This window comes from Struthio camelus, chromosome 35 (assembly GCF_040807025.1).
Source record: "Struthio camelus isolate bStrCam1 chromosome 35, bStrCam1.hap1, whole genome shotgun sequence".
In the NCBI taxonomy this organism is placed as follows: Eukaryota; Metazoa; Chordata; class Aves; order Struthioniformes; family Struthionidae; genus Struthio; species Struthio camelus.
Window position 1 is genome coordinate 861814 of NC_090976.1, and position 26187 is coordinate 888000.

At 62.3% G+C, this 26187-nt stretch overlaps 3 protein-coding genes across 6 annotated transcripts; all 3 read right to left on the minus strand.

Annotated features, from left to right (window-relative positions):
* Positions 1-762: 762 nt before the first annotated feature.
* On the minus strand, positions 763-9216 carry LOC104142124 (solute carrier family 22 member 6-B-like). 3 transcript variants are annotated; one of them, XM_068923741.1, is made up of 11 exons: positions 9096-9216; positions 6641-7036; positions 6395-6498; positions 5524-5678; positions 3845-4013; positions 3501-3624; positions 2829-2944; positions 2496-2710; positions 2156-2264; positions 1263-1466; positions 763-995 (listed from the first exon to the last, which is right to left on the minus strand). In XM_068923741.1, the coding sequence occupies exons 2-11, from the start codon at positions 6974-6976 to the stop codon at positions 911-913; spliced, it is 1617 nt and encodes a 538-aa protein (XP_068779842.1). In that variant the 5' UTR covers positions 6977-7036; positions 9096-9216; the 3' UTR covers positions 763-910. The 3 variants fall into 3 exon arrangements, with proteins under 3 accessions (XP_068779842.1, XP_068779845.1, XP_068779843.1); XM_068923744.1 differs by having other exon boundaries at positions 6641-7017; positions 9096-9208; XM_068923742.1 differs by lacking the exon at positions 9096-9216 and having other exon boundaries at positions 6641-7062.
* Positions 9217-11079: 1863 nt separating this feature from the next.
* On the minus strand, positions 11080-16849 carry SLC22A20 (solute carrier family 22 member 20). The gene is made up of 11 exons (XM_009671876.2): positions 16542-16849; positions 15875-16258; positions 15437-15540; positions 15188-15342; positions 14940-15108; positions 14134-14257; positions 13718-13833; positions 13074-13288; positions 12636-12744; positions 12352-12555; positions 11080-11534 (listed from the first exon to the last, which is right to left on the minus strand). The coding sequence occupies exons 2-11, from the start codon at positions 16238-16240 to the stop codon at positions 11438-11440; spliced, it is 1659 nt and encodes a 552-aa protein (XP_009670171.2). The 5' UTR covers positions 16241-16258; positions 16542-16849; the 3' UTR covers positions 11080-11437.
* A 990-nt stretch (positions 16850-17839) lies between these two features.
* On the minus strand, positions 17840-24187 carry LOC104142123 (solute carrier family 22 member 6-A-like). 2 transcript variants are annotated; one of them, XM_068923638.1, is made up of 11 exons: positions 24070-24187; positions 22165-22501; positions 21231-21334; positions 20962-21116; positions 20441-20609; positions 20163-20286; positions 19965-20080; positions 19184-19398; positions 18693-18801; positions 18335-18538; positions 17840-17991 (listed from the first exon to the last, which is right to left on the minus strand). In XM_068923638.1, exons 2-11 carry the CDS (start codon positions 22498-22500, stop codon positions 17910-17912), a joined length of 1614 nt encoding a protein of 537 aa, XP_068779739.1. In that variant the 5' UTR covers position 22501; positions 24070-24187; the 3' UTR covers positions 17840-17909. The 2 variants fall into 2 exon arrangements, with proteins under 2 accessions (XP_068779739.1, XP_068779738.1); XM_068923637.1 differs by having other exon boundaries at positions 22165-22798.
* Between the last annotated feature and the right edge of the window lie 2000 nt (positions 24188-26187).

Sequence of the window (26187 nt, forward strand, 5' to 3'; positions counted from 1 at the left end):
TCTCCGGTGGCTCGTATTGAGGTTGTGCCGCCCGGGTTTTGGGGTAGAAGCTCCCCTTTTAGGGACTTGAGTGCGGCTTCTCCGGTGGCTCGTATTGAGGTTGTGCCGCCCGGGTTTTGGGGTAGAAGCTCCCCTTTTAGGGACTTGAGTGTGGCTTCTCCGGTGGCTCGTATTGAGGTTGTGCCGCCCGGGTTTTGGGGTAGAAGCTCCCCTTTTAGGGACTTGAGTGCGGCTTCTCCGGTGGCTCGTATTGAGGTTGTGCCTCCCGGGTTTTGGGGTAGAAGCTCCCCTTTTAGGGACTTGAGTGTGGCTTCTCCGGTGGCTCGTATTGAGGTTGTGCCGCCCGGGTTTGGCTGGGGGTGAAAAGCCGGGGCCGGGCCACGCCGGGGGCCGCCCGCAGGGTCCTGGCCCCGCTTTCGCCTTACGTCAAGGTTTAATCCCCTTATCCCGGGCCGGGGGATTAGGGATGGCGACGGAGCAAATCGCCCGAATTGGGGCAAAGGCCGGCGATTCGCAGGGGCCCAGGCGTCCGGGCAACGTATAGATCCCTCCCCTCCTAAGGCCGCTATAGGGATGTACAGCGCCGTGCACCGGAGAGCAGCTATGTTACCGTAACATGCCTAATATCTGCTGGCGACCGTAATTCACCTAATAGTCAACCGGCCTCTCGCGCGATAATCGTGCCCGCGGTGGGGGGCAGCGGGGACCCCCGGACGCCTGGGTCCCCGACGGGGCCCCCGGCAGCGAATGCCGACGTCATGGTGAGGTTTTATTGGGATTTAATAAATAGCGTCTGCAGGGCGGCCACGTTGCACCCCATGGAGACCCCCTTGGGGGGGGGGTCCCGTTTGCCCGGCACCCAGGAGGGAGCCGGGCGTCCCCGCTCGCCGTGGCGGCCCTTTGTCCCACCTCAGACGCCGTCCTTGCCCGGCTCGGCCTTGGTGGGAGCCAAGGGGACGGTGACCTGCAGCTCCTCGTCCTTCAGGTGTCCCGCTCTGGTGCCGAGGTGGCGAGAGAAAGACCGGGAAAATGAGCAGCCGGAAAAGCAGCCAAATCGGCCGGTTTCCACCCCAAAAGCGTTCCCTCCCTTTTACCCACCTCCCAACACCCCTAAACCCCCCTCCAAATCTCACCCTGAAATTGAAGTTTGCCCCCGTATCTCCCCACCGCGAAGGGACCGAGGGAAACGACCCCGAAGACCCCGAGGGGGAGGTTGGCCCAACCTCGCTACGAGCCCTCCGAGACTCCCCGCCAGGGCTCACCGTCTCTCGACGTCCTCGACGGTCTCCGGCAGCGGCGCGTTGCGGGTCTCGGGCAGGAAGCAGGTGGCGATGGCCGAGACGATGGGGGCGGCACCATAGATGATGAGGGGCAGGACTGGGAAGGCGTCGCCCATCATCCGCACCAGCGGGGCCACCATGCTGCCCACGCGGGCCATGGTGCCCCCCAGGCCCATCCCCGTCTGCCTGCGGCGGGGGGAGAGGGGTCAGGGCCCGGGGCAGTTGATGGACAGAGGGAAAAGCGGTTGTATGAATGGTTTGGTGGTTGGATGGGTGGAGAAGTGGATGGATGGGTTGACGGAGAGATGGAGAAGTGGATGGATGGGTTGACGGAGAGATGGAGAAGTGGTTGGATGGATGAGTTGATGGATCAAGAAAGGGATGGGTTGATGGAGATGTGATTGGATAGATGGATGAGTTGGATGGATGAATGAGTTGGATGGAGAAGTGATTGGATGGATGGATGAGCTGATGGATGGATGAAGTGGTTGGATGGATGGGTTGATGGGACAGATGGAGAAGTGGTTGGATGGATGATTTGGTGGTTGGATGGGTGGAGAAGTGGATGGATGGGTGGGTTGATGGGTTGATGGGTAGATGGAGAGGCTGGATGGATGAATGAGTTGGGTGGATGGAGAAGTGGTTGGATGGATGGTTTGGTGGTTGGATGGATGGAGAAGTGGTTGGATAGATGAGTTGGTGGTTGCATGGATGGATGGGTTGATGGATGAGCTGGTGGTTGGGTGGATGGGTGGGCTGACGGAAGGGGGAGGAAGAGGTGAGTGGTCAGGTGGATGAGTCGGGGCGGGTGGATGAACAGAGTCGGCTGAAGGATGCGCTGGGTGGACAGCGGGCAGGTGGATGGATGAACGGACCTGATGACCGTGGGGAAGAGCTCCCCGGAGAAGATGTAGGCGCAGTTGAAGGAGGCGGCCAAGGAGCCCTTCCCGATGACGGCGAAGACCATGCGCAGTATCTGCAGCTCTGGGGAGGTCCGGGGGAGCCCTCAGACCTCCAACCTCTGTCCCTCCATCTCTCCATCCTCTGTCCCTCCACCCTCCCTCTGTCCATCCCTCCACCTTCCATCCATCCAACCTCCATCCCTCTGTCCCTCCACCCTCCATCTCTCCATTTCTCCATCCTTCCATCCCTCCACCCTCTGTCCCTCCACCCTCCATCCTTCCGTCTCTCCATCCCTCTGTCCCTCCGCCCCACCTTGGGGCACGAAGATGTTGGCCAGGATGCAGAGGCCGGCCAGGCCCAGGGCGCCCGCCTGCGCCGCCCGCCGCCCCACGCCGGTGATGGCCAGCACCGAGGCCAGCTTGGCTGGGATGTCCACCGCCCCGAACACCACCTGCGTCAGGTACACGTCCACCCCGAAGTGCTGCAGGTCCATGGCCAGCCCGTAGTAGGCGAAGCTGGTGGAGAACCTGCTCGCCGGCGAGGGAGAAGCCGGGAAAAAAAGAAAAAAAAATGCTTTTTCAACCCAAACCGGGACTGCTGCGCCCCCAAAAAGGGCAACTTTGGCCCTGAAACGACCCGACTTGCCAGATGAAGGCGACGCCACAGGAGATGGTCCTCATGCCGGGGGTCTGGGCCAGGGCGCTCAGGCTCCGGGTGGCCCTGGCCGGTGACTGCTCCCGGCCCACCAGCGACCGCAGCGCCTGGGGGAACATGGGGATCCTGGGGAATCTGGGGGGATCTGGATAGGGGAAAGATCAGGAGGATCTGGGGGGGGGTTGGAGGGATCCAGAGGGATATGGGGGGATATGGACAGGGGATACGGGGATCCTGGGGGATCTAGAGGGATCTGGGGGGGTCTAGACAGGGGATTGGGGGAGATCAGGAGGATCTGAGGGGGATTGGAGGGATCTGAGGGGGGATCCAAGGGGATCTGGATGGATCCAAGGGGGTACAGGGAGATCTTGGATGGATCGAGGAGATGCTGAGGGGACCAGGAGGGATCCGGGAGGATGTGGGGTGATCCAGGGGGGTCTAAGGGGACACAAGGGAACTGGGAGGGGGATCCAAGGGAGCCTGGAGGTATCTTGGGGGGGGATCTGGAGGGATTGGGGAGATCCAGCAGGGATCTAGGGGGGTCCAGGGGAGCTGGGAGGTATCTCGGGGGGATCTGGAGGGATTGGGGAGATCCAGCAGGGATCTAGGGGGGTCCAGGGGAGCCTGGAGGTATCTCGGGGGGGATCCGAGGCTGTTCTCTACCTCGGCATCGAGCTTATCGCCTTCCTCCTTCCTCCCGTTGACCCGGGCAACTTTGCGGAGCCCCTTGAGGGCCAGGTCGGGTCTCCCCGAAATCACCTGCCACCGAGCCGACTCCACGAAGAGCCTGCGGCCACAGCGAAGGGTGGGGGGGGGATTAATCCCACCATTCCCCCCCACAGCCACCCCTGCTGGGGGCCCAGGCATCCGGGGAGCCCCCTGCACCATCCCACCACCTGCCCCCAGGGACCCAGGTGTCCGGGCACCTGGATCCCTCCCCAAGCCGGCGGTGGCTGAAGTGGGGGGGGGGGTCGCCGGATGCCTGGGTCCCCCTCCCCACCGCGTACCAGGAGTAGAGGAAGAAGATGTAGAAGGGGAGGGAGACGGCGAGCTGGAGCCAGCGCCAGCGGGGGAGGCCGAAGGCGGCGCCCGCCAGCACGAACTGGCCCAGGGTGTAGCAGTAGCCGTTGATGGTGCCCACGATGGCCCGCAGCTCCGTGGGGATCCACTCCATGCCTGGGGTGGGGGGGGGGCGGTGGCGGTCAGCGTCCCGGATGCCTGGGTCCCTCCCACAGGGCGCGTGGTGGTGGCCGAGCCCGAATGCCTGTGTCTCTTGTGGGGGTTTGAGCCCGGACACCTGGGTCCCTCCCATGGGTCAACGGTGGTGGGGTCCTCCCTGGACATCTGGGTCCGTCCCATGGGGCAGTGGTTGGAGGTTCTTCCCTGGATGCCTGGGTCTCTCCCATGGGTCAACGGTGGTGCAGTCCTCCCCAGACGCCTGGGTCCCTCCCAGGGTCTGAGCCCAGATGCCTGGGTCCCTCCCATGGGTCAACAGTGGCGGAGTCCTTCCCGGACACCTGGGTGCCTCCCAAGGTCTGAGCCTGGACACCTGGGTCCCTCCCATGGGTCAATGGTGGAGAGGTCCTGCCTGGACACCTGGGTCCCTCTTGGGGTCTGAGCCCAGATGCCTGGGTCCCTCCCATGGGTCAACGGTGGTGGAGTCCTCCCTGGATGCCTGGGTCCCTCCTGGGGTCTGAGCCCGGATGCCTGGGTCCCTCCCATGGGTCAACGGTGTTGGAGTCCTCCCTGGATGCCTGGGTCCCTCCCGGGGTCTGAGCCCAGATGCCTGGGTCCCTCCCATGGGTGGCGGGGTCCTCCCCAGCCGCCTGGGTCCCTCCCATGGGTCAACGGTGGTGGAGTCCTCCCCGGACACCTAGGTCCCTCCCGGGGTCTGAGCCCGGACACCTGGGTCCCTCCCATGGGTCAATGGTGGAGAGGTCCTGCCTGGACACCTGGGTCCCTCTTGGGGTCTGAGCCCAGATGCCTGGGTCCCTCCCATGGGTCAACGGTGGTGGAGTCCTCCCTGGATGCCTGGGTCCCTCCTGGGGTCTGAGCCCGGATGCCTGGGTCCCTCCCATGGGTCAACGGTGTTGGAGTCCTCCCTGGATGCCTGGGTCCCTCCCGGGGTCTGAGCCCAGATGCCTGGGTCCCTCCCATGGGTGGCGGGGTCCTCCCCAGCCGCCTGGGTCCCTCCCATGGGTCAACGGTGGTGGAGTCCTCCCCGGACACCTAGGTCCCTCCCGGGGTCTGAGCCCGGACACCTGGGTCCCTCCCATGGGTCAATGGTGGAGAGGTCCTGCCTGGACACCTGGGTCCCTCTTGGGGTCTGAGCCCAGATGCCTGGGTCCCTCCCATGGGTCAACGGTGGTGCGGTCCTCCCCAGACGCCTGGGTCCCTTCCAGGGTCTGAGCCCAGATGCCTGGGTCCCTCCCATGGGTGGCGGGGTCCTTCCCAGCCACCTGGGTCCCTCCCATGGGTCAACAGTGGCGGAGTCCTCCCCGGACACCTGGGTCCCTCCCGGGGTCTGAGCCCAGATGCCTGGGTCCCTCTTGGATCTGAGCCCGGATGCCTGGGTCCCTCCCATGGGTCAACGGTGTTGGAGTCCTCCCCGGCCGCCTGGGTCCCCGCCCTGGGGCAGCTCTTTGCAGGGGGGTTCCTCCCCGGATGCCTGGGCCCAAGGGCTCACAGAGGGAGGCGGAGTTGAGGGTGATGCCGGACATGGCGAGGCCGGCGAGGCAGCGGCAGAGGCAGTAGACGGCGAAGGAGGGGGCCAGGGCGGTGCAGGTGCCCGTCACCCCCAGCTGCAGGTAGCACCAGATGAGCAGCGCCCGGCGCCCGAACCTGTGGGAGCGCCGCGGCACTGGGCGCGCTGGGACGGGGCGCTGGGGGTGTTGGGTCGGGGGCTAAGGGGAGCTGGGAGTGTTGGGGGCACAGGGATGGGGGCACTGGGGGTACTGGGATGGGGGTTATGGGGAGCTAGAGATGCTGGGGGCACTGGGATGGGGGCACTGGGGAGGTGGGGGTACTGCGATGGGGGCTATGGGGAGCTGGGGGTGCTGGGGATACTGGAATGGGGACTATGGTGAGCTGGGGATACTGGGATGGTGGCACTGGGGGTGCTAGGCGTACTGGGATGGGAGCACTGGGGAGCTGGGGATACTGGGATGGTGGCACTGGGGGTGCTAGGGGTGCTGGGATGGGGGCTATGGGGAGCTGAGGGTGCTGGGCATACTGGAGCATGGGTGCTAGGAGTACCAGAATGGGGGCTATGGGGAGCTGGGAGTACTGGGCATACTGGGATGGGGGTGCTGGGGGTACTGGGATGGGGCTATGGGGAGCTGGGGATACTGGGCTTACTGGAGCATGGGTGCTGGGTGTACTGGGATGGGGGCACTGGGGTGCTGGGGATGCGAGGCACTGGGCATACTGGGACGGGGACACGGGGCACTCGGTGGACAAGGACAGGGAGACCCCGGGGGAGGGCCGGGGCAGCTCCCCCCTCCCCCTCCCACTGCCACCCCAGTTCATCCCAGTAAGACCCTGGTCCGGGAGCGCACTTGTCCGAGAGGATCCCAAAAATGCCAGAGCCCAGCAGGATCCCGGCCATGTAGATGGACTGAGCCGCCTGCCGCCACGTCTTCGACTCGCACACCAGGTCCCACTGCCACCAGCAGAGGCCACGGAGTGTGGGGGGGGGGGTCGGTCAAGACCCCCGGATGCCTGGGCCCCCCCTGAGGCACCCGGGATGGGGTTGGTGACCCGTTGCGGGGAGGGGGGCCGCCACCGTGGTGGCCGCCACCTACCTCGGTGACGATGGTGTGGGCGAAGATGCCGTCCTGGTAGGTCCATCCGTCGCGGCAGGGCTCGGTGGGCGCCTCGGTGCCGTTGGTGCCGTTGGCCTCCAGAAGGTGCCACTGGGGCTGGACGTAGCGGCGGCAGCGGCCGTCGGGCGGCGGGTGACTGGCGGTGCCGTTGGCCCCGGGCTGGGGCCGGCAGCGGTGCTCGGGGACGCCGGCAGTGAAGTTTTGCAGCAGGTTGTGGCTGGCCAACATGAGCAGCGGCAGGGCCAGGGCGGCCACGTAGGTCACCTGGAAGCGGCCCATGCCGCCCAGGCGGGCCAGCAGCTCTGCGAAGGTCATGGCCGGGCCGGGCGGAGGGATGGGACGAGGCGCGGGACGGGCTGTTGGACAAGGGATGGGCTGCAGGATGAAGGATGGATTGAAGGTCAAGGGGTGGATTGAAGGACGAGGGATGGATTGAAGGACGAAGGATGGACTGAAGGACGAGGGATGGGCTGAAGAATGAAGGGTGGGCTGAAGGATGAGGGATGGGCTGAAGGATGAGGGATGGGCTGAAGGATGGGACGAGGGATGAGCTGAAGGACGAAGGATGGACTCAAGGACAAGGGATGGACTCAAAGATGAGGGAAGGACTGAAGGACGAGGGATAGACTGAAGGACAAGGGATGGGCTGAAGAACGGTCAAGGGAAGGGCTGAGGGATGGACCAAAGGATGAGGAATGGCTTGAAGGATGGGCTGAGGAACTGCTGAGGGAGGGGACAAGGGATGGACTGAAGGACGAGGGATGGGTTGAAAGACAGATGAGGGGTGGAGCAAGGAATGGTCAAGGGAAGGGCTGAGGGATGGACTGAAGGACAAGGGATGGACTGAAGGATGAGGGATGGGCTGAAGGATGAGGGATGGGCTGAAGGACAAGGGATGAGCTGAAGGACGAAGGATGGACAGAGGACGAGGGATGGGCTGAAGGACGAGGGATGGGCTGAAAGATGGGACGAGGGATGGACTGAAGGACAAGGGATGGACTGAAGGACAAGGGGTGGGCTGAAAGATGGGACGAGGAATGGACTGAAGGATGAAGGATGGGCTGAAGGACAGGCTGAAGGACGGGCCGAGGAACGGTCGAGGGATGGGACCAAAGGACAAGGGAGGGACTGAAGGATGGGACGAGGCATCAGCCAAGGGAAAGGACGAGGGGTGGGCTGAAGGATGAGGGCTGGCTTGAAGGACAGGCCAAGGAGGGGCCAAGGAAGAGCTGAGGGACGGGCAGAGGGATGAGCCAAGGAACGGCCGAGGGAAGAGACAAGGGATGGGCTGAAGGACGGGCCGAGGGATGGGAAGAGGAATGGCTTGAAGGACAGGCTGAGGGAGGGGACGAGGGATGGACCGAAGGGCGAGGGATGGACCGAAGGATGGGCCAAGGGATGGCCAAGGAACAGGCCAAGGGACATGGTCCATGGGGGTCCATCCATCAGTCCGTCGGTCTGCCAACCTCTCGCTCTATCGCTCTACCTCGCTCTCTCCTTCTCCCTCTACCAATCTCTCCATCGACCCCTGCTTCTAGTTTTCCACCATCAACACCTGCTCTCCTACTTCCTCCTCTTGCCCTCCACCCCGTTGGCCTGGCTGGTGACCCATCTCTCTCCTGTCCTACCCATCCATCGATCGTTTATCTCTCTGCCAGCTCCTCTGCCTCTTCCTCTCCTTCTCGCTTTACCTGCTGATCTCTACCAATTGACCTATCAATCAAGCTATCAAACGATTGATCTCTCACGCGCTGTCTTCCCCTCCCCCCCCAGTCAATCCATCCATCCATCCATCAGTTCACTGATCAATTCATCTATTCATCTGAAATCTCTCTCTTGATCTGCCTCTGAGTCTATAGAGCTCTATCGACCTATAGATCCATCTCTTATTGACCTACAGATTGATCTGTTATTGATCTATTGATCTATAATCTATCAATCTATTGACCTTTCTCTCTAGTGATTGATCTATCGGTCTATAACCTAGCTGTTGATCTAGCTGTTGGTCCCTATAGCTGCCTATTGATCAACTTATTGGACTATAATCCACCTATTGCTCAAACTACACCTCTATTGATCAATCTATTGGTCTATATAACTCCATTGATTAATCTATTGACTTTCAGTCTGTCTCTCGATCAATTTATGGGTCTTTATATCTCTATTGATCTATACTATGTCTATCGAGCAATTTATTGAACTTTGTTCAGGGATTTATTGCACTATATCTCCCTCTGTTGATCGATCCATCAGTCTCTATAGCTCCATTGATCAACCTATTGATCCTTAATCTATCTCTTGATCCATCTCTTGATCTATATCCCTCCCTTGATTGAGGTATTGATCTCTATCAATCAGTCTATATCGATCTGTAGCTCCGTGTTGGTCTGTCCACCCCCCTCCCGTCCCAGGCTCCACCCCATCGGCTACCGACCTTGGCAACCACCGAAGCTCACGAAACCCCTCGGCCGGCACCAGCTCTCGGTCCCCGGCGCCGTCCGCCGGCAGCTACAGCCCCCCGGCGCCGTGGCTGCCCATGGCCACCTGGTCCGCTCGCCCCAGCGACCCCGCTCCGCTATTTAAGTCCTCTCCGCCCCCAGCCCCGGTTAACATTTGACTCCACGAGGGGCCACGGGATGCGGCCAGGAGCAGGGAGCGGATCCCGCTCCGGGTCGGTGCCTGGGGCAGGGACAATCGGATCGGTGCAAATGTTGCCCCGGCTTTGTCCGGTCTCGGCAGAAGATGCCTCGGTGCCTTCCCGGGGACCGTTCTCCTCCTCCTCCTCCCTGAGGGATCCCTGGCTGTGGGGGTCTCATCTTCCAGCAGATGGGGGGACACGGCGACCCTCCAGGGCTTGTTTTCGCCCTCCACGGTAGATGATTCAGCCCCGGCAGGGGGCAAAGTCTCGGGGGCCCTGAAGCGCATCCCTGGGGGGCCCCTTGGACCCTGGGCCAGGAGGGCAGCGGCGGCGAGAGGCAACGGAGCAGCTCGAGTGGAGCGGGAAATCGCCAGGGCTCTGGCCAGAATGGGCGCAGCGACCCGTGGCGCCGCGGCGGACAGGCACGGGGACCCAGGGCCAGAGGGGAGGGGGACAACGGGGGGGATGGGAGAGACTGGCAGGACACCTGGGTCCTCGTTGCGATGTGGGGTGGTGCAATGGGGCAGTGGGTGCCTGGATGCCTGGGTCCTCAGGACCCATGGTCTTCGCTATGGCTCTGGTTGGAGAATTGCAACTGGTGCAATGGGGCAGTGGGTGCAGGTTGCCCAGACACCTGGGTCCTCAGGACACCGGGGTCCTCACTGTGACATGGAGTGGTGCAATGGGGCAGTGGGTGCCTGGACACCTGGGTCCTCGGGACACCTAGGTCCTCACTGTGATGTGGGGCTGTGGGGCAACGGGGCAGTGGGTACCCAGACTCCTGGATCCTCGTGGTACCTGGGTCCTCACTGTGACTCTGATTGGAGAATTGCAGCTGGTGCAACGGGGCAGAGGCTGCAGGGCGCCTGGATACCTGGGTCCTTGGGACACCTGGGTCCTCAGGACCCATGGTCTTTGCTGTGGCTCTGGTTGGAGAATTGCAGCTGGTGCAACGGGGCAGTGGGCACCCAGGCACCTGGGTCCTCGGGACACCTGGGTCCTCACTGTGATGTGGGGCTGGTGCAATGGGGCAGTGGGTGCCCAGACACCTGGGTCCTCAGGACACCTGGGTCCTCACTGTGACGTGGGGCGGGTGCAATGGGGCAGTGGGTGCAATGGGGCAGTGGGTACCCGGACACCTGGGTCCTCAGGACACCTGGGTCCTCACTGTGATATGGGGCTGGTGCAATGGGGCAGTGGGTGCAATGGGGCAGTGGGTACCCGGACACCTGGGTCCTCAGGACACCTGGGTCCTCACTGTGATATGGGGCTGGTGCAATGGGGCAGTGGGTGCCCGGACACCTGGGTCCTCGTTGTGACTCCAGTTGGAGAATTGCAGCTGGTGCAACGGGGCAGTGGGTGCAGGGCGCCCGACCGCCTGGGTCCTCAGGACGCCTGGGTCCTCACTGCCCTAAAAATTCCTCCGCGTGACCTCCAGGGCCGCTCTCCGCCTCTCGTTGCTTTGTTGTTCCCCGGCGCCGGCGGCGGGGATGGAAGCGGGGCTGGAGCAGGGGGACGAGGGGGCCCCTCCGACAACAAATCTGGCGGCGCACGGAGCCGAGGCCGAAGGCCTCCCACCGGGACGGGGGGCGGCGGGACGGGGCCCCCCGCCCGCCCCGGCCGTAACTGGACCCGGTGCCCGTGTTTGCCTTCGGGGTGGGACGTCGTGGCCACGCAGGACCCCCGCGGCCACGGGAAAACAGTCCGGCTCGCTCCGAACAACAAATATCTGTCCCCCCTCCAATCCCACTCCAGCCCGACTTCCCCAGAGACCTGTTTTGCCCATATTTAACACCAGAATTTTGCTTTATTGCTGTCTCGGCATAAACGATCCTGCGAAGCCAAGAACGGGGGAAAAAGGGACTTTTTTTTTTTTTTTTTTTTGCAATGTGTGAAAGGACGGGAGAATGGGGCACCCGGATGCCTGGGTCCCTTCCCCGGTGCCGGTGCAAGAGGGAGCGACGTCTGTCCAGGGTCGGCGCTGCCGTCCCTTTGCTCTCTCCCAAGTTGATGGTCACCCCACCGGCCCCACTCCTTCCTCCTTGACCCATTGGGTGCCTTCAAGAGTATTTGGGGAGGATTTGGGGGTTTTGGGTGTTTCTGGGCAACCCCAGCTTGTTCCCAGGAGGGGCTTGGCCCTAGCAGGGCTTTGGGGTCTCTTTGGGCGCTGGGCTGGGCTGGGCAGGTTGGAGCAGGACCTGGAGCTGCTGGGCTTCGTCCGTCTGGGGACGTGTCCTGGTGGGATGAGAGAGCAGAGCTGGGGTGGGGGGGCCATAGGTGCCCGGTGACTTTTCAGCCTGACGTCCCCACCGCCGTCTACCTGAACGTTTGGCCAGGTCCATCCATCCAGCTGCCACCTGTCCATCCCACCATCCACCCATAGACCACTCCATCCATCCATCCTTCCATCCACCCACCCATCCACCTGTCCATGTGTTCCCATCCCCAGGCATTCATTCATCAGGCTACCCATCTGTGTGACCATCCTCCTAGACATCCCTCTGACTCTCCATCCATCCATCTACCCATCCCTTCCACACTTATCTGTCCATCCCCAAACACAATCATTTGTCTGTCTCCACACACACACCCGCCATCCATCCATTCATCCCCAAACACAACCACTCATCCATCCATCTCCATACTCAATTATCCCTCCAGCCCTTCATCCAGCCCTTCATCCATCCATCATTTTTAGCCCCAAACACAACCACTTATCCAGCTGTCTCCATACACATGCAATTACCCCTCCATCCCTTCATCTGTCCATCTATCTCTTCATCCATCCATCCATCCATTCCTTCTTCCATCCCTAACCACAACCACTTACCTCTCCATCCATCTGCCTACACATCCATCTGCCCATCACCACATGCAAGCAATTATCTATCCCTTCATGACCAGCCGTGACCACACATCCATCCACCTCCCTACCCACCCACGCTGCCATTTCCACATCCCTCCATCCTCCATCCCTCCCCTGACCCCCCCGTCCGCATGCCCAACCCATGCTCCGTCCCCCCACACTCTTGCCTCGCAGCCTCCTCCCCACCTGCTCTCCACCTCCTCCACGGTCTCGGGCAGCGGCAAGTTGCGCGTCTCCGGGAGGAAGGTGGCCGCCAGCCCCGACACCACTGGGGCCGCCCCGTAGATGATGAAGGGCAGCGTGGGGAAGACCTCGCCGGCCATCTTCACCAGCGGGGCTGTGATGCTGCCGATGCGGGCCATGGTGTTGCCCAGCCCCATGGCCGTCTGCCTGTGGGGGCACCGGGACATCATCAGCGACTAGCTCAGGAGCCCTGAAAACCCATGTTCCCCCCCCATCCCCCTCCTTACCGAATAACGGTGGGATACAGCTCGCCTGTGTAGAGGTAGACGCAGTTGAAGGAGGAGGCCAGGCAACCCTTGCCGAAGACAGCCAGGATGGTCCGCAGCGTTCGCAGGTCTGTGGGGATGAGGACGTCAAAGCCAAGGCCGGCGACCAGGGTGGTCGGTGGAGAAGGACTCCCCTCAACACCCCCCTCCCCCACCCCGCCAAACCCTAGGATTTTTCCGTGAATCACCCAATAAAAGCTAAAACAAATCAGCTTTCCCCAGGATGGTCCATGCACTACCAAGAAGGTGTGCTGTGTGGGGTTGAGCTCGTTTTTGACCCTCTGAGATGACCTATGGTGGACACATGTCACTGCAGGATGGCAAGGTGGGTTCCAAGGGGGTGGCTTGTGCTGGTGACACCCCAGATGTGGGTGGTAGAGCTGGGGGACAAGACCTCACCTTGTGGCACGAAGATGTTGGCCAAGACGGCCAGTCCGGCCAGGATGAGAGCGAGGGACTGGGTGAAGCGTCGTCCCACGAAGGTGATGGTGAGGATGGAGACCAGCTTGGCTGGGATGTCCACAGCCCCGAAGACGAGTTGGATCACGTAGATGTCGAAGGCGAAGTTTTGCAGGTCCATGGCCAGCCCATAGTAGGCGAAGCTGGTGGAGAACCTAGGGCCACACAGGGACAACTCTCGTGAGCTGGGGACCTGGGGTCACCTGCCAGCCCCTGGCCCATGGGATCCAGCCCGCTGTGTGTGTCTCTTCCTGGGGAGACGGGGGAGCCAGTATGTCGCTGTTGCCTGAGTCTTGCCCTGTGACTTAGTTTCCCCTTCCAAAATGGATCCAATTAAGAGGGGTCAATGGGAAAGGGGTTGCACATGTGGATGGACAGAGGGTTGGGCATGGAGATGGTTGGACAGACTGAAGGGATGGAAGAACGGACAAAGGGAGGGTGGGTGGAGGCGCAGGTGGATGGTTGTATTTGGAGACGGATGGATGGACGGACGAATGGAGGAGTTGGCAGTTGGATCCATGGATGGACGTGAATCTATCCCACTTGTGTCCTTCCCGGTCACCCTCCTCCAGGATGGGGCTCACCACACGAAAGAGAGGCAGCAAGAGATGCGGCGCACCACGGGTGTCCGCACCAGGTCCACCACTGTGTGGTTGGTCTTCACCGAGGTCACCTCCTTCTCCATGTAGGACTTCAGGGCCTGGGGAGGAGAAGAGGCTTCCTGGGGGGCACGGCAGCAGATGGGACCTTCAACAGTGCCCGAGGGACATCAGCACCGGGCTGGAAGGGTGACGGTGCAAAAGGGAGGCGGGATGGAGGGTCACGGGAGGAGAAAATGCTTCTGCATAGACTTGGATGGTTGAATAAGGATGAAGAGATGGTGGCACAAGGGGACAGATGGATGTGGGAATGGATATAGGGGCTATGTGAGCGGCTGGGGGGTGTGTGGAGGGGACCCCCCACTGCTGGAGGTGTCCAAGAGCCCCCCCCCCCCTTTTACTTCAGTGTCGAGCTTGTCCCCTTCCTCTTTCTTCCCGTTCATCCTGGCCACTTTCTTGAGCTCCTTCAGGGCCTGCTTAGGCTTCCCGGCCATAAGCAGCCAACGAGCCGACTCTGTCAGCCACCTGTGGAGGAGACGGGGACAGAGGCACCCTGCAAGGTTCAGCCCTGGGGCAACGTTCGGGCACCCGAGAGCGGGTCAAACATCGAGGCAGGTCCCCCTGCCATGGGTGCTCCAAGTCGGGGGGGTCTTCACTGGGGTGAGGAGAGGGGATTTGGCAGCTCCCTGGCCACCTCCTTCCATCCTGTCTTCCAGCCAGCCAGCCAGCCAACTCTACACCCATCCTTGCGCCCCCCTCCTTCCCTCCGTCAGTCCATCCGTCTGTGCATTCGTCTACCTTTCCATCCATTCATCCGGCCAGTTGCTCTTCCACCCACTCATCCATGCCCACCTCCATCCATGCACCCCCAATACTAATCCATCCAAACATCCGTCACACCGGCCACCACCCACCCGCCATCCATCCCACCGTCCATCCATGCACCCCCAACATCCATCCATCCATCCATCCATTCATCCGCCCACCCACCCCACCATCCATTCATGCACCCCGCCATCCATCCAACCATCTATCCAGCCATCCCACCATCCATCCATGCCCCCCAACATCCCTCCATCCACTCACCGTCCAGTCCATCACCTAACCATGCATCCCACCATCTGTCCATGCATCCCAGCATCCACCCATCCCACCATCCCTCCACCTCAACATCTATCCATGCACCCCTCCATCCGCCCCCCCTCACCAGGAGTAGAGGAAGAAGACAAAGAATGGCAGCGAGACGGTGAGCTGCAGCCAGCGCCAGTCACGGATGGCATAGGCCACCCCGGCCAGGAGGAACTGCCCCACAGTGTAGCAATACCCCATCGTGGTCCCCACAATCGCCCGGGTGTGCGTGGGCATCCACTCCAGGCCTGGGGAGGAGACAGGCATGGTTTGGAGCCGGGCGGGAGGTCATCAGGGGGACAAAGTGGGGCCGGGGGAGCCACATACAGAGTGAGACGCTGTTTAGGACTATGCCGGAGAGGGCTGCACCAGTGAGGAAGCGGAAAAGGCAGTAGACAGGGAAAGTGGGCGCGAAGGAGGTACACGTCCCCATGGTGCCCATCTGCAGGTAGCACCAGGTCAACAGCGACCGGCGGCCAAACCTGGACGGTGAAGAAAGGACGGGAGAAACAAATGAGGTGGAAAAGCCTGGGCAGACGGGATGTCCCTCCTCGTGGTGGGCCAGGGAGGACTCACCTGTCCGAGAGGCCCCCGAAGACGATGCCGCCCACCAGGACGCCGGCCATAAAAAGCGACTGGGCCAGCTGCTTCAGCCCCCGAGAGTCGCACACCAGGTCCCACTGCCGAGGAGAAAGGTGGGAGAGAGACTGGGATGGGGGCTGCGTCCCACCCTCCCTTGCTGGTGCCAGGAGCGTTTGGTGGGATTGACTTAACTCAACGGCCAACCAAGGTGCTGGTAAACCCTTGGCCACCCTTCCCTGCACCATCACGGTTGGAAGACACCTTCGAGGAGTCATCCAGGCCCTTTTGGACCTGCCATTGAGGGCTGTTGACTCCCTCACCCCTCTTTCTTGACCCAAGTGGTGGCAGCATTGAGTGCCTCCAGCCAAGGGAAGATGCTCCTGTTGGAAGATGCCAACATAGGGTTAAGGGTGCCTCCCGGGGCTGTCGTACCTCAGTGATGATGGTGCTGGTGAAGACGCTGCGGTCATAGGTCCAGCCGTCACGGCAGGGCTCCGTCTCCGGCTCGGTGCTGTTGGCGAACGTTCCGTTGGCCTCCAAGAGCCACCACTGGGCTGCGACAAAGCGCCGACACTGCTCGCCGCTGGGGACGGAGACTCGCAGAAGGTCCCAGGGGCTGAGGCTGGTGCCGTTGGCCTCCCAGTGGACTCGGCAGCGGTGCTCGCTGGTGGCAGCAGTGAAGTTCTGCAGAAGGTTGTGGCTGGCCATCATGAAGACGGGCAAGGCCAAGAAGACCACGTAGGCCACCTGGAAGCGCCCCATGCCCCCGACGTGGTCCAGGAGGTCGGCGAAAGCCATGGTGCCACCTCAAGACCCCTGAAACACCGCGTTAGGGGCTGGTCCCGATGCCACCGGGGATGGGCTGCAGAGCCCCGGGGTGCCTCAAGCCAGCCCCGGATTTTGCCAGCTTTGGGCGCTTTCATGCAAAGCCCACCCCCTCCTGCAAGCCGCAGACCCTGAAAGCGAGAGATTTCACCCCAGAAATGCTCTGCGCTCGCTATGCAAGGTCTGCGAGGCTCCCGCGAGCTATATAACCCTGCAAACAGCCCGGTTTGGTTAAAGTTTGACTCATTTTTTTTCTTTTTCTTTTTTTTTCTACCTGGGTTAAGGCCAAAAAAAAGGTGCAGCACCCAAACGTCCCCGTGCCACCGAGCATCTCCCGTCCGTGGCCAGCCAAAAACGCTAGGTGGGGATGAGCCCCATCATCCTCCCTGGCGTGGTCTTTGTGGGAGCAAAAAGCCCCTGAAGCGGGGAAAAAAAAAAAAAAAAAGGGTCGTGGTGAAAAACAAAAATTGCAATTTTTTGCCACGATAAATTATTGGGGTTTAGGCACTTTTTCTTCATCGGAGGTTGGTGCCTGCCAGATTAAGCTGCCGCAGGGTTACTAGAGGTGGCCCCGGCGAGGAGGAGGAGGAGGAGGAGGAGGGTCTCCTTCCTCCACCCAACGCCACCCGGCCCCGCGGGGTTAAATTTTACCCGCCGGGAAAAGCTGCTGACGGCGGCAGCCCGGGCCCGGGTCAGCGTCTTCTCTGCCTGGGGAAGCCGGCGATTAATTTTTGACGAGGCCGGCGCGGGGTGATGGTTGGTGGCCAAGGGCCACGGTGGCCACGGGGACAAGGGCCACAGTGGCCCCCGGGGAGAAGTCGGGGAAGGGGCAGCGCCGGGAATGGGCCAGCCCCGGGAGGCTGGAAGAGGTTGGGATGGGGCTCGGGGACCACCCAAAGGCTGGAGGGTTGGTGGAAAGGGAGAACGTGGGGTGGCCCTGGATGGGGTTATGGGGGGGGCGTCACGTTATCAGGGTAACCCTGGATGTGGGGTTATGGGGTGTTGTGTTATCAGGGTAAAGCCAAATGGGTGGTTATGGGGTGCTGTGTTATTGGGGTAACCACAGACATGGGGTTATGGGAGGGGGCGTCGTGCTATCAGGGTAACCTTGGACGTAGGGTTATGGGACGTCACATTATCAGAGTAACCCTGGGCACAGGGTTATGGGGTGTCATCAGGGTCAAGCCAAATGGGTGGTTATGGGGTGCTGCATTATCGGGGTAACCCTGGACGTGGGGTTATGGGGGTGTCACATTATTGGGGGTAACCCTGGTCGTGGGGTTATGGGATGTCGCATTATCAGGGTAAACCCAAATGGGTGGTTATGGGGTGCTGCATTATCGGGGTAACCCTGGACGACGTGGGGTTATGGGGGTGTCACATTATTGGGGGTAACCCCGGACAGGGGGTTATAGGACGTCCCATTATCAGGGTAACCCCGGACGTGGGGTTATGGGACAGCCCATCATCAGGGTAACCCCAGACAGGGGGTTATGGGGGTGTCCCATTATCAGGGTAACCCCGGAGAGGGGGTTATGGGGTGCCGCTTTATTGGGAGGCCGAGACAGTGGCGCCGCAGAAGAGCTGCTTTATTCCCGTGGGGGCTCGGCCGGGACGGGGTCAAGCCCCTCCCCGGAGCCCCTCAAGCCTCCTTCTGCGGGGCTTTGTCCTGGGGCTGGAGCGGGATCTTCTCTTTGGTGTCTTCCACCTGCTTCTGTTTGGACCTGGAGGGGAGGAAGACGAAGGGGTGAGGAAGGCCCCGGCGCACCTCTGTCCATCCAATCACCCATCCATTTGTCTAGCAATCCATCCGCTTGTCCATCCATCCATTTGTCCGTTCACCCATCCATCCATGACCACCACCTTCTCTTTTTCCACCCACCTATGCATTTGTCCATCCATCCATCCACTTGTCCATCCACCTGTTTGTCCATCCGACCATCTATCCATCAACACCACCATCCCTCTGTCCATCCAGCCAACCACCCCCGCATTTATCTATCAACCCATCTATCCGCTCGCCCACCCCTCCATCCACCAAGCCACGCTCCCATCCATCTCGCCCACCTGTTCTCCACTTCTTCGATGGTGTCGGGCAGTGGTGTGTTGAGGGTCTCGGGGAGAAGGCTGGCCGCCACGGCCGACATGATGGGGGCCGCCCCGTAGACCACAGGCGGCAGGAAGGGGTAATACTCATCCATCATCTTCACCAGCGGCGCCACGATGCCGCCCACCCGCGCCATGGTGCTGCCGAAGCCCAGGCCGGTCTGCCTGCCATTGGAGGGGGGAGAGCGACGCCAGCCGGCGGCGACGGGGTTAGCGGGGGCAAAGGGGGGCACCCGGGAGGCTATCATGGGGCAGGAAGGTGGGATCTGCCCCATGGGATCCACCCTGCCATGGGGCAACTGGGGGAAGGTGGTCTTACCTGATGGGCGTGGGGTAGAGCTCGGTGGTGAAGAGGAAGATGCAGTTGAAGGAGGCGGAGAGGCAGCCCTTGCCGACGACGGCCAGCGCCGTGCGCACAGTCTGGAGCTCTGTGGGGGCACGGGGAGGTCCGGGACGGCCTCTGTGCTCAGCCCCAGGGACGTGGCCTCGCGCGTGCACGACCTCTGCCAGACTTGCCATGGTGGGGGTGGATGAGGAGGGATGGGTGGGGGGGACAGGTAGGGAGTGAGGAGATGGTTGGATGGATGGTTGGATGGATGGATGGATGATGGATGGATGATGGATGGATAAGTGAGTGGAAGAAAGCTTGGATGGAAGGCGGGACGGTGAGGGAGTGAAAAGATGGTTGGTTGATTGGTTAGAGGGAGGGAAGGATGATGGATGGAAGGCTAAGCGGCTGGACGGATGGGTGGCTTTTGCCCTGCCATGTCCCCCCCTCGCCCGATCCCCATCCCTCCGCCCTCCCCCAACCTGTGGAGACGAAGATGTTGGCAATGATGACCAGCCCTGCCGAGAGGAGGGACACCACGAGCGTCAGCCGCCGGCCGATGTAGCTCAGTGAGACGGTCACCAGCACTTTGGCCGGGAAGTCGACGGCGCCGAAAATCACCTGGATGAGGTAAATGCTGACCCCAAAGTTTTGCAGGTCCATGGCCAGCCCGTAGTAGGAGAAGCTGATGGAGAACCTGGAGTGGGGCAGAGAGGGGAGAGGTGGGAAACTCAGCACACGGGGGCTCTGTGCTGGCCCTGCATGGGGTGGCCTCTCCTGGTTGCTCTGGAGTGTCTCCATCCCATGAGACACTGCAGAGGACAGTGCTGCTGGGTCATAGAGGGATGGCTGGATTCTCTGTCTTTCCGTCCCTCCATCCATCCATCCACAAACCTACCCATCTATCCATCCATCCATCCACCTACACGTCTATACATCCATCCATCCATCTAGCCACGTAGCCATCTATCCATCTATCCATCCATCCATCCATCCATCCATCTACTCATCCATCCACCTACCCATCCATTCACCCACCTACCCATCCATCCATCTACCTACCCATCCACCCATCCATCCACCCACCTACCCATCTATCCATCCATCCAGCCAACCATGTATCCATCAACTCATCCATCCAGCCACAAAGCCACTCATCCTCTCACCTCTCCATCCATCCCCATCCACCTCTCCATCCCTCCCTCCTTCCCTCCCGTCCACCAGGGGTTTTCCTGGCTCTGCCCCACTCCCTCCTGGCCCCACCAGACGATGGAGAGGCAGAAGAAGATGCGCCGGATGGCCGGGGTCCGGACCAGGTCGGAGATGGTGTAGGATGACTTCATGGTGGCCAACTCGTTCTGCATGTTGGACTTGAGGATCTGCCAGCAGATGGGAGAGGTTGGTGAGTGGAAAACTGAGACCATCCTGGCCTGGCGGTCCCCCTCCCCAGGGTCACCATACCTCTGCCGTGATCTTCTCGCCTTCCTCCTTCCTCTTGTTTATCCTGGCCACCCTCTGCAGGACCTTCACGGCCTTCTCGGCCTTCCCTGACAGCACCAGCCAGCGGGCGGACTCAGCCAGCCACCTGCAGCCAGCAAGGGGGAAACTGAGGCACAGAGGTTTGGCGGGGGTGGTGTGAGGTGGGACAAGCGCCTCACATGCCCCACTGCCCCCTGGGAGAGGGTCCTGCTCCACCCTCACCCCTTCCCAAGGGACCCAGGTGTCCGGGGTGCCCCTACCAGGAGTAGAGGAGGAAGAAGAAGAAGGGCAGGGAGACGGAGAGCTGCAGCCAGCGCCAGTGGGGGACGGCGTAGGCAACACCGGCCAGCAGGATCTGGCCCAGGGTGTAGGCGAAGCCGACGATGGCCACGGTGATGGCACGGTAGGGCGTGGGGATCCACTCCACCACTGCAAGGAAGCACAGCAGCACCCATGGGTGACTTGATTTCTGGGACCCTGCTGGCACTGCCGAGTCTGGACACATCCCCATGGCATGCCCTCGTCCATGGTCATGGGGTTGTCCCCATCCATGGCCATTGGGATGCCACCATCCATGCCCGTGGGGTTGTCCCCATCCATGGCCATTAGGACGTCCCTGTCCATGGCCATCATGATAGCTTCATCCATGGTCATGGTGTTGTCCCCATCCACGGCCACTGGGACATCCCCATCCATGGCCATCGCGATGTTCCCCCATCCACGTCCACTGGGCCACCCCCACCGGCCCCCGGGCCGCCCCGGTCACCGTGGCCGGCCTCACCCAGGCAGGCGATGCTGAGGCCAAAGCCGGAGAGGGCCATGCCACTGGCAAAGCGGAAGACGCAGTAGGCCGCGTAGTTGGGGGCGAAGGCCGCGCACGTGCCCGTCACCCCCAGCTGCAGGTAGGACCACATCAGCATGGCCTTGCGCCCGAACCTGCAATGAGGAGGCCGCTGGGAGGCACTGGGGGAGGGGGGCCGCCACTGGGAGGTGGCCTGCCCAACATCCCAACGGGGAAACTGAGGCACGGTGGAGCCTGGCTGCTCTTACCTGTCTGAGAGGCTGCCCAGGACCAGGGCGCCCACCAGGACCCCGGCCATGTAGATGGACTGGGCCATCTGCCGCAGCTGCCGGTAGCTGCAGACCAGGTCCCACTGCAGGGAGGGAGGGGGATGGGCTGAGGACGGCAGTGGGGACAGGATCGGGGGTGTCCAGGCAGCCCCCTCCGTCCACCCGGCCATGTCTCCATCCATCCGTCCACCTCCATTCTGCAGTTTCTCGCCATCCCTCCGTCCTGCAGCCACCTGCTCCTCCGTCCTTTCCTCTCTTCCTCCATCGTTGTCCGCCTTCCCTCCCTCCACGCACCCTCTCGCTCCTCACCCACACCGTCACCTCGCCGCCTCCGTCCAACTCGGCCTCCATCTCTCTGCAGCTCTTTCTCTTTGTCCCTCCGTCTCTGTGCAGCCCTATCTCCAGCCGTCCATCCCTCCACCCCATACAGCTCCAACCCTCCATTTCAGTCTCTCCAGCTCCATCCCTCCAGCATCCTGCCATCTCTGTCCCTCCCCGTAAAGCTCCATCTCTCCAGCCCTCCATCGCCCTCCCTCCATCTCTCCATCTCCAGCTCTCCACCTCCATCCTTCTATCCCCATACAGCTCCATCTGGCCATCTCCATCTCTCCATCCCCCAACAGTTCCATCCATCTCCATCCCTCCATCCCCATCCAGCTCCATCTCCATCCATCCACCTCCATTCCTCCATCTTAATCTCACCCTCTCCATCTTTCCACCCACCTACAGCTCCATCTCCATCCATCCATCTTCATCCCTCCATCTCTATTCTTCTATCTCCATCTCCACCTCCATTCCTCCATCTTTCCATCTCCACCCTTCCACCTCTCCATCCCTCCACCTCCATCCCTGCATTCCTCCATCTCCATCCCTCCACCTCCATCCCTCCACCTCCTCCCGCCCCTGTCCCCACCTCGGTGACGATGGTGGCCACATAGATGCTGCGGTCATATTCCCAGCCGTCACGGCAGGGCTCGGTGGCGTTGGCGCCGCCGTCACCGTGGGGCGCCGCGTAGCGCCGGCAGGGCCCCAGCTCCGGCAGGAGGGACGTCCCCAGGGTGGCGTTGGGCTCGCGGGTGGCGTTGGGGGCCGCCGGCGGGCGGCAGCGGTGGGGTGGCACCGCCGCCGTGAAGTTCTGCAGCAGGTTGTGGCTGGCCATGAAGAGCAGCGGCAGCGCCAGCAGCGTCGTGTGCAGCACCTGGAAGCGCCCCGCGCCGCCCACCTGCGCCAGCACCGCCGCGAAGCTCATCCTGCCCGGGGACACGGGGGATGTGGAGGGACATGGGGGACATGGAGGGACATGGGAGACACGGGGGTGACATGGGGGACATGGGGGGACATGGCAGGACATGGGGGACATGGGAGACATGGGGGGGACATGGGGGACATGGAGGGATATGGGGGATGTGGGGGACATGGGGGACATGGAGGGACATGGGGGACATGGAACACAGAAGGACATGGGGGACACGGGGGACATGGAGGACATTGGGACCATCACCGCTGGGACACGGGGACACGAATTGGGTATAGACACGAGCCCCAGGCTGGGGACAGGGACACGGACGTGGGGACACGTGCCAGACACCTTGAGGACACAGGGATGGAGACCGCGGGGACGTGGAGGGGGGGATACAAGGATGGGGACGGCTCGGGGATGGTGGCACCAGCCTGCCCATGTGTCCCCAGCACCTCCCAGTCCCTGTCCCCTCCCCGGTGGCCCCTGTCCCATCCCCACCCCACCCCAGCTCCCTGGGGACAGGGACATCCGGCCAGCTGCGGCTTCGATGGCCCCAAGGTGACGGTTCCCGTCCCCTCCCCGATGTCTCAGCACGTCCCTCTGCGCCCAACCCGTCCTGGGCTCTGTCCCCTCCTCCATGTCCCCCAAGTGTCCTTGATGTCCCCAACCTGCTCTGGGGCCCAGGCCCCTCCTTGATGTCCCCATTTCATCCCCATGTCCCTGTCACCTCCTCAATGTCCCCAACCTGTTCCGCTCCCTGGATCCTCCTGGATGCCCCTGTGTCCCCTCTCCGATGTCCCCAACCCGTCCTGGTCCCTACACTCTGGCCGATGTCCCCAACCCTTTGCCAATGCCCCCAACCTGTCCTGGTCCCCGTCCCCTCCTGGATGTCCCCAAGTCATCTCTATGCCCCTTGACAGATGTCCCCAACCCTTTGCTGAGGTCCCTGACCTCTCCTAAGCTCCATCTTCTCCTCTATGTCCCCAAGGGTCCCTGTGTCCCCTCACCAGTGTCCCCAACCCATCTTGGTCCCCATTCCCTTCCTGATGTCCCCAAGGGTCCTTGGTCCCCTCAACAGCGTCCCCAACCCCTCCCGCTACCCGTCTCCTTCCTGATGTCCCCAAGGGTCCTTGGTCCCCTCAACAGCGTCCCCAACCCCTCCCGCTCCCCGTCTCCTTCCTGATGTCCCCAAGGGTCCTTGGTCCCCTCAACAGCGTCCCCAACCCCTCCTGCTCCCCGTCTCCTTCCTGATGTCCCCAAGGGTCCTTGGTCCCCTCACCAGTGTCCCCAACTCGTCCCACTCCCTGTCCCCTTCCTGATGTCCCCAAGGGTCCTTGGTCCCCTCACCAGTGTCCCCAACTCGTCCCACTCCCTGTCCCCTTCCTGATGTCCCCAAGGGTCCCTGGTCCCCTCACCAGTGTCCCCAACCCCTCCCGCTCCCCGTCCCCTTCCTGATGTCCCCAAGGGTCCCCGGTCCCCGTCCCCTCCTGGATGTCCCCAAGGGCCCCCAGTGTCCCCTCACCCGCCTCCCCAGCCCGTCCCGCTCCCTGTCCCCCAGCGGGCTGCCGGGGACATTACCTGGGCTCGGGGGGGGCCGGGGGCCCCGGCGCTGTCCCCGTCCCCGTCCCCGCGCCGCTGGCCGGCCCCGTCCCCGCGCACCCCGTTATATAAGGGCGCCGGCGGCTCGTTTGGTTGAAGTTTCACCCGCGCCGGGAAGGGATTAACGAGGCCGGTGGCCGGGGTTGGGGGGGGGGACCGGGGGGATTCCAGCGCCACGGGGAGCCGGGCCGGCCGCCCGGACGCCTGGGCCCGCCCGGCCGCCTGGGGCCGCCCGCGGGCTGGACGGGGGCCACCGCCGCCGAGATCCCCTATGGGCCCCTATAGCCCTTCCTAGGTCTCCAGTGGGCCCTTGCAGGCTGCTATGGATCCCCTAGAGACCCCTATGGACCCCCCCCCATGGACCCCCCCATGGACCCCCCCCAAGACACTCTGTGGATACCCCAGAGCCCCTCCAGCAGCTCCTATAGATCCCTTATAGCCCCCAAAGAAGCCTATAGGCCCCAATAGGTACCCCCAGAGCCCGCTACAGATAAGTTATAACCCCCCCAAGGCCTCACTATAAATCCCCCATGAGTCCTTATAGGCCCCTATGGATACCTGATAGTCCCCTATGGATACCTGATAGTCCCCTATAGATCCCGTATGGGTCCCTAGCGACACCTGTTGGTACTCAGTACTCCCCTGTAGGCCCCTATGGCTACCCAAGAGCCCCCTATAGATCCGCTGTGGGCCCCTATATACCCTCATGGGTACTCGAGAGCCCCCTATAGGTCCCTGTAGCCCCTTAGGCACACTCCGCAGGGCCATACAGACCTCTATGGGTTCCTGTGGGTAACCCCTAGGCCCCTATGGGCCCCATAGCACTCCGTGTAGCTCACTATGGGCACTTTACACACCTCTATTCCCCCCCTGTAGATACCCCATGGATCAGTATGGATACCCCATGGCTCTCTCTACACACTGATAAGCTCCCATAGGCCCCTCTGGGCACTCTATAGACCCCCTACAGCCCCCTATGAATACTCCACAGGCCCCCTATAGCCCCACTGCAGTCCCCTATGGATACCCCATAGCTCTCTGTGAGCCCCTGTAGCCCCTCATGGGCCTCCACAGATGCTCCATGGGCCCCTACGGATACTCCGCAGGCCCCTATGGATCCCTCATGGACCCCTCTGGATGCTCCACAGTCCATATGGCTCTCTCATGGGCCCCTATGGATGCTTCACAGGCCCCTATGGACCCCCCCCCATGGGCCCCTAGAGATGCTCCATGGGCCCCTATGGGTCCCCACAGGCCCCTATGGATCCCCACAGGCCCCTAGAGATGCTCCACGGCCCACTACAGATGCTCCACGGGCCCCAGTGGCTCCCCACAGGCCCCTATAGATGCTCCATGGGCCCTTATAGATCCTGCATGGACCCCTATGGATCCCCCACAGGCCCCTTGGGATTCCCCTATAGATGCTCCACAGGCTCCCAGAGATGCTCTAGAGACCCCCCCCATAGATCCCCTCTAGCCCCCCCACAGATCCCCTATAGCCCCCCATAGATGCCCTATAGCCCCCCACGGATCCCTTATAGACCTGCCCATGGATCCCCTCTAGCCCCCCACGGATCCCTTATAGCCCCCCATAGAGCCCCTATAGCCCCCCCATGGATCCCCTATAGACCTGTCCATAGATCCCCTATAGCCCCCCCTAGAGCCCCCCCATGGATCCCCTATAGACCTGCCCATAGATCCCCTATAGCCCCCCCATAGATGCCCTATAGCCCCCCACGGATCCCTTATAGACCTGCCCATAGATGCCCTCTAGCCCCCCCCCGGATCCCCTATAGCCCCCCATAGAGCCCCTATAGCCCCCCCATAGAGCCCCTATAGACCTGCCCATAGAGCCCCTCTAGCCCCCCCCCGGACCCCCTCTAGCCCCCCCCCGGACCCCCTCTAGCCCCCCCCGGACCCCCTATAGCCCCCCCCGGATCCCCTATAGCCCCCTATAGCCCCGGCGGCGCCGCAGGGTCTCTGCCGCCCTCTGGCGGCCGCGCAGCAGCCCCGGCGGGAGGCGGAGCGCGCATGCGCAGACCCCCCCTCCCGCCGCTGCCGGGAGGGGCGGAGCCGAGCCGCGCCAGCGCCCCGCCC

Bases quoted from the DNA above. Each gene is read 5' to 3' on its own strand.
- LOC104142124 (XM_068923741.1), bottom strand. From the start codon at position 6,976: ATGACCTTCGCAGAGCTGCTGGCCCGCCTGGGCGGCATGGGCCGCTTC. The intron at 2,711-2,828 runs GCAAGTCGGGTC...GCCGGCGAGCAG, and splicing joins TGTGGCGTCGCCTTCATCTG to GTTCTCCACCAGCTTCGCCT. The intron at 996-1,262 runs GTGAGCCCTGGC...CCTCGGCACCAG, and splicing joins GTCGAGGACGTCGAGAGACG to AGCGGGACACCTGAAGGACG.
- SLC22A20 (XM_009671876.2), bottom strand. From the start codon at position 16,240: ATGGCTTTCGCCGACCTCCTGGACCACGTCGGGGGCATGGGGCGCTTC. The intron at 13,289-13,717 runs GTGAGCCCCATC...GTGTGGCCCTAG, and splicing joins TGCTGCCTCTCTTTCGTGTG to GTTCTCCACCAGCTTCGCCT. The intron at 12,556-12,635 runs GTAAGGAGGGGG...GTGCCCCCACAG, and splicing joins CTGTATCCCACCGTTATTCG to GCAGACGGCCATGGGGCTGG.
- LOC104142123 (XM_068923637.1), bottom strand. From the start codon at position 22,749: ATGGTCCCAATGTCCTCCATGTCCCCCGTGTCCCCCATGTCCTTCTGT. The intron at 21,335-22,164 runs GTGGGGACAGGG...CCCTCCCTGCAG, and splicing joins TGGCCACCATCGTCACCGAG to TGGGACCTGGTCTGCAGCTA. The intron at 17,992-18,334 runs GTGGGCGAGATG...CCTCCCCTCCAG, and splicing joins ATCGAAGAAGTGGAGAACAG to GTCCAAACAGAAGCAGGTGG.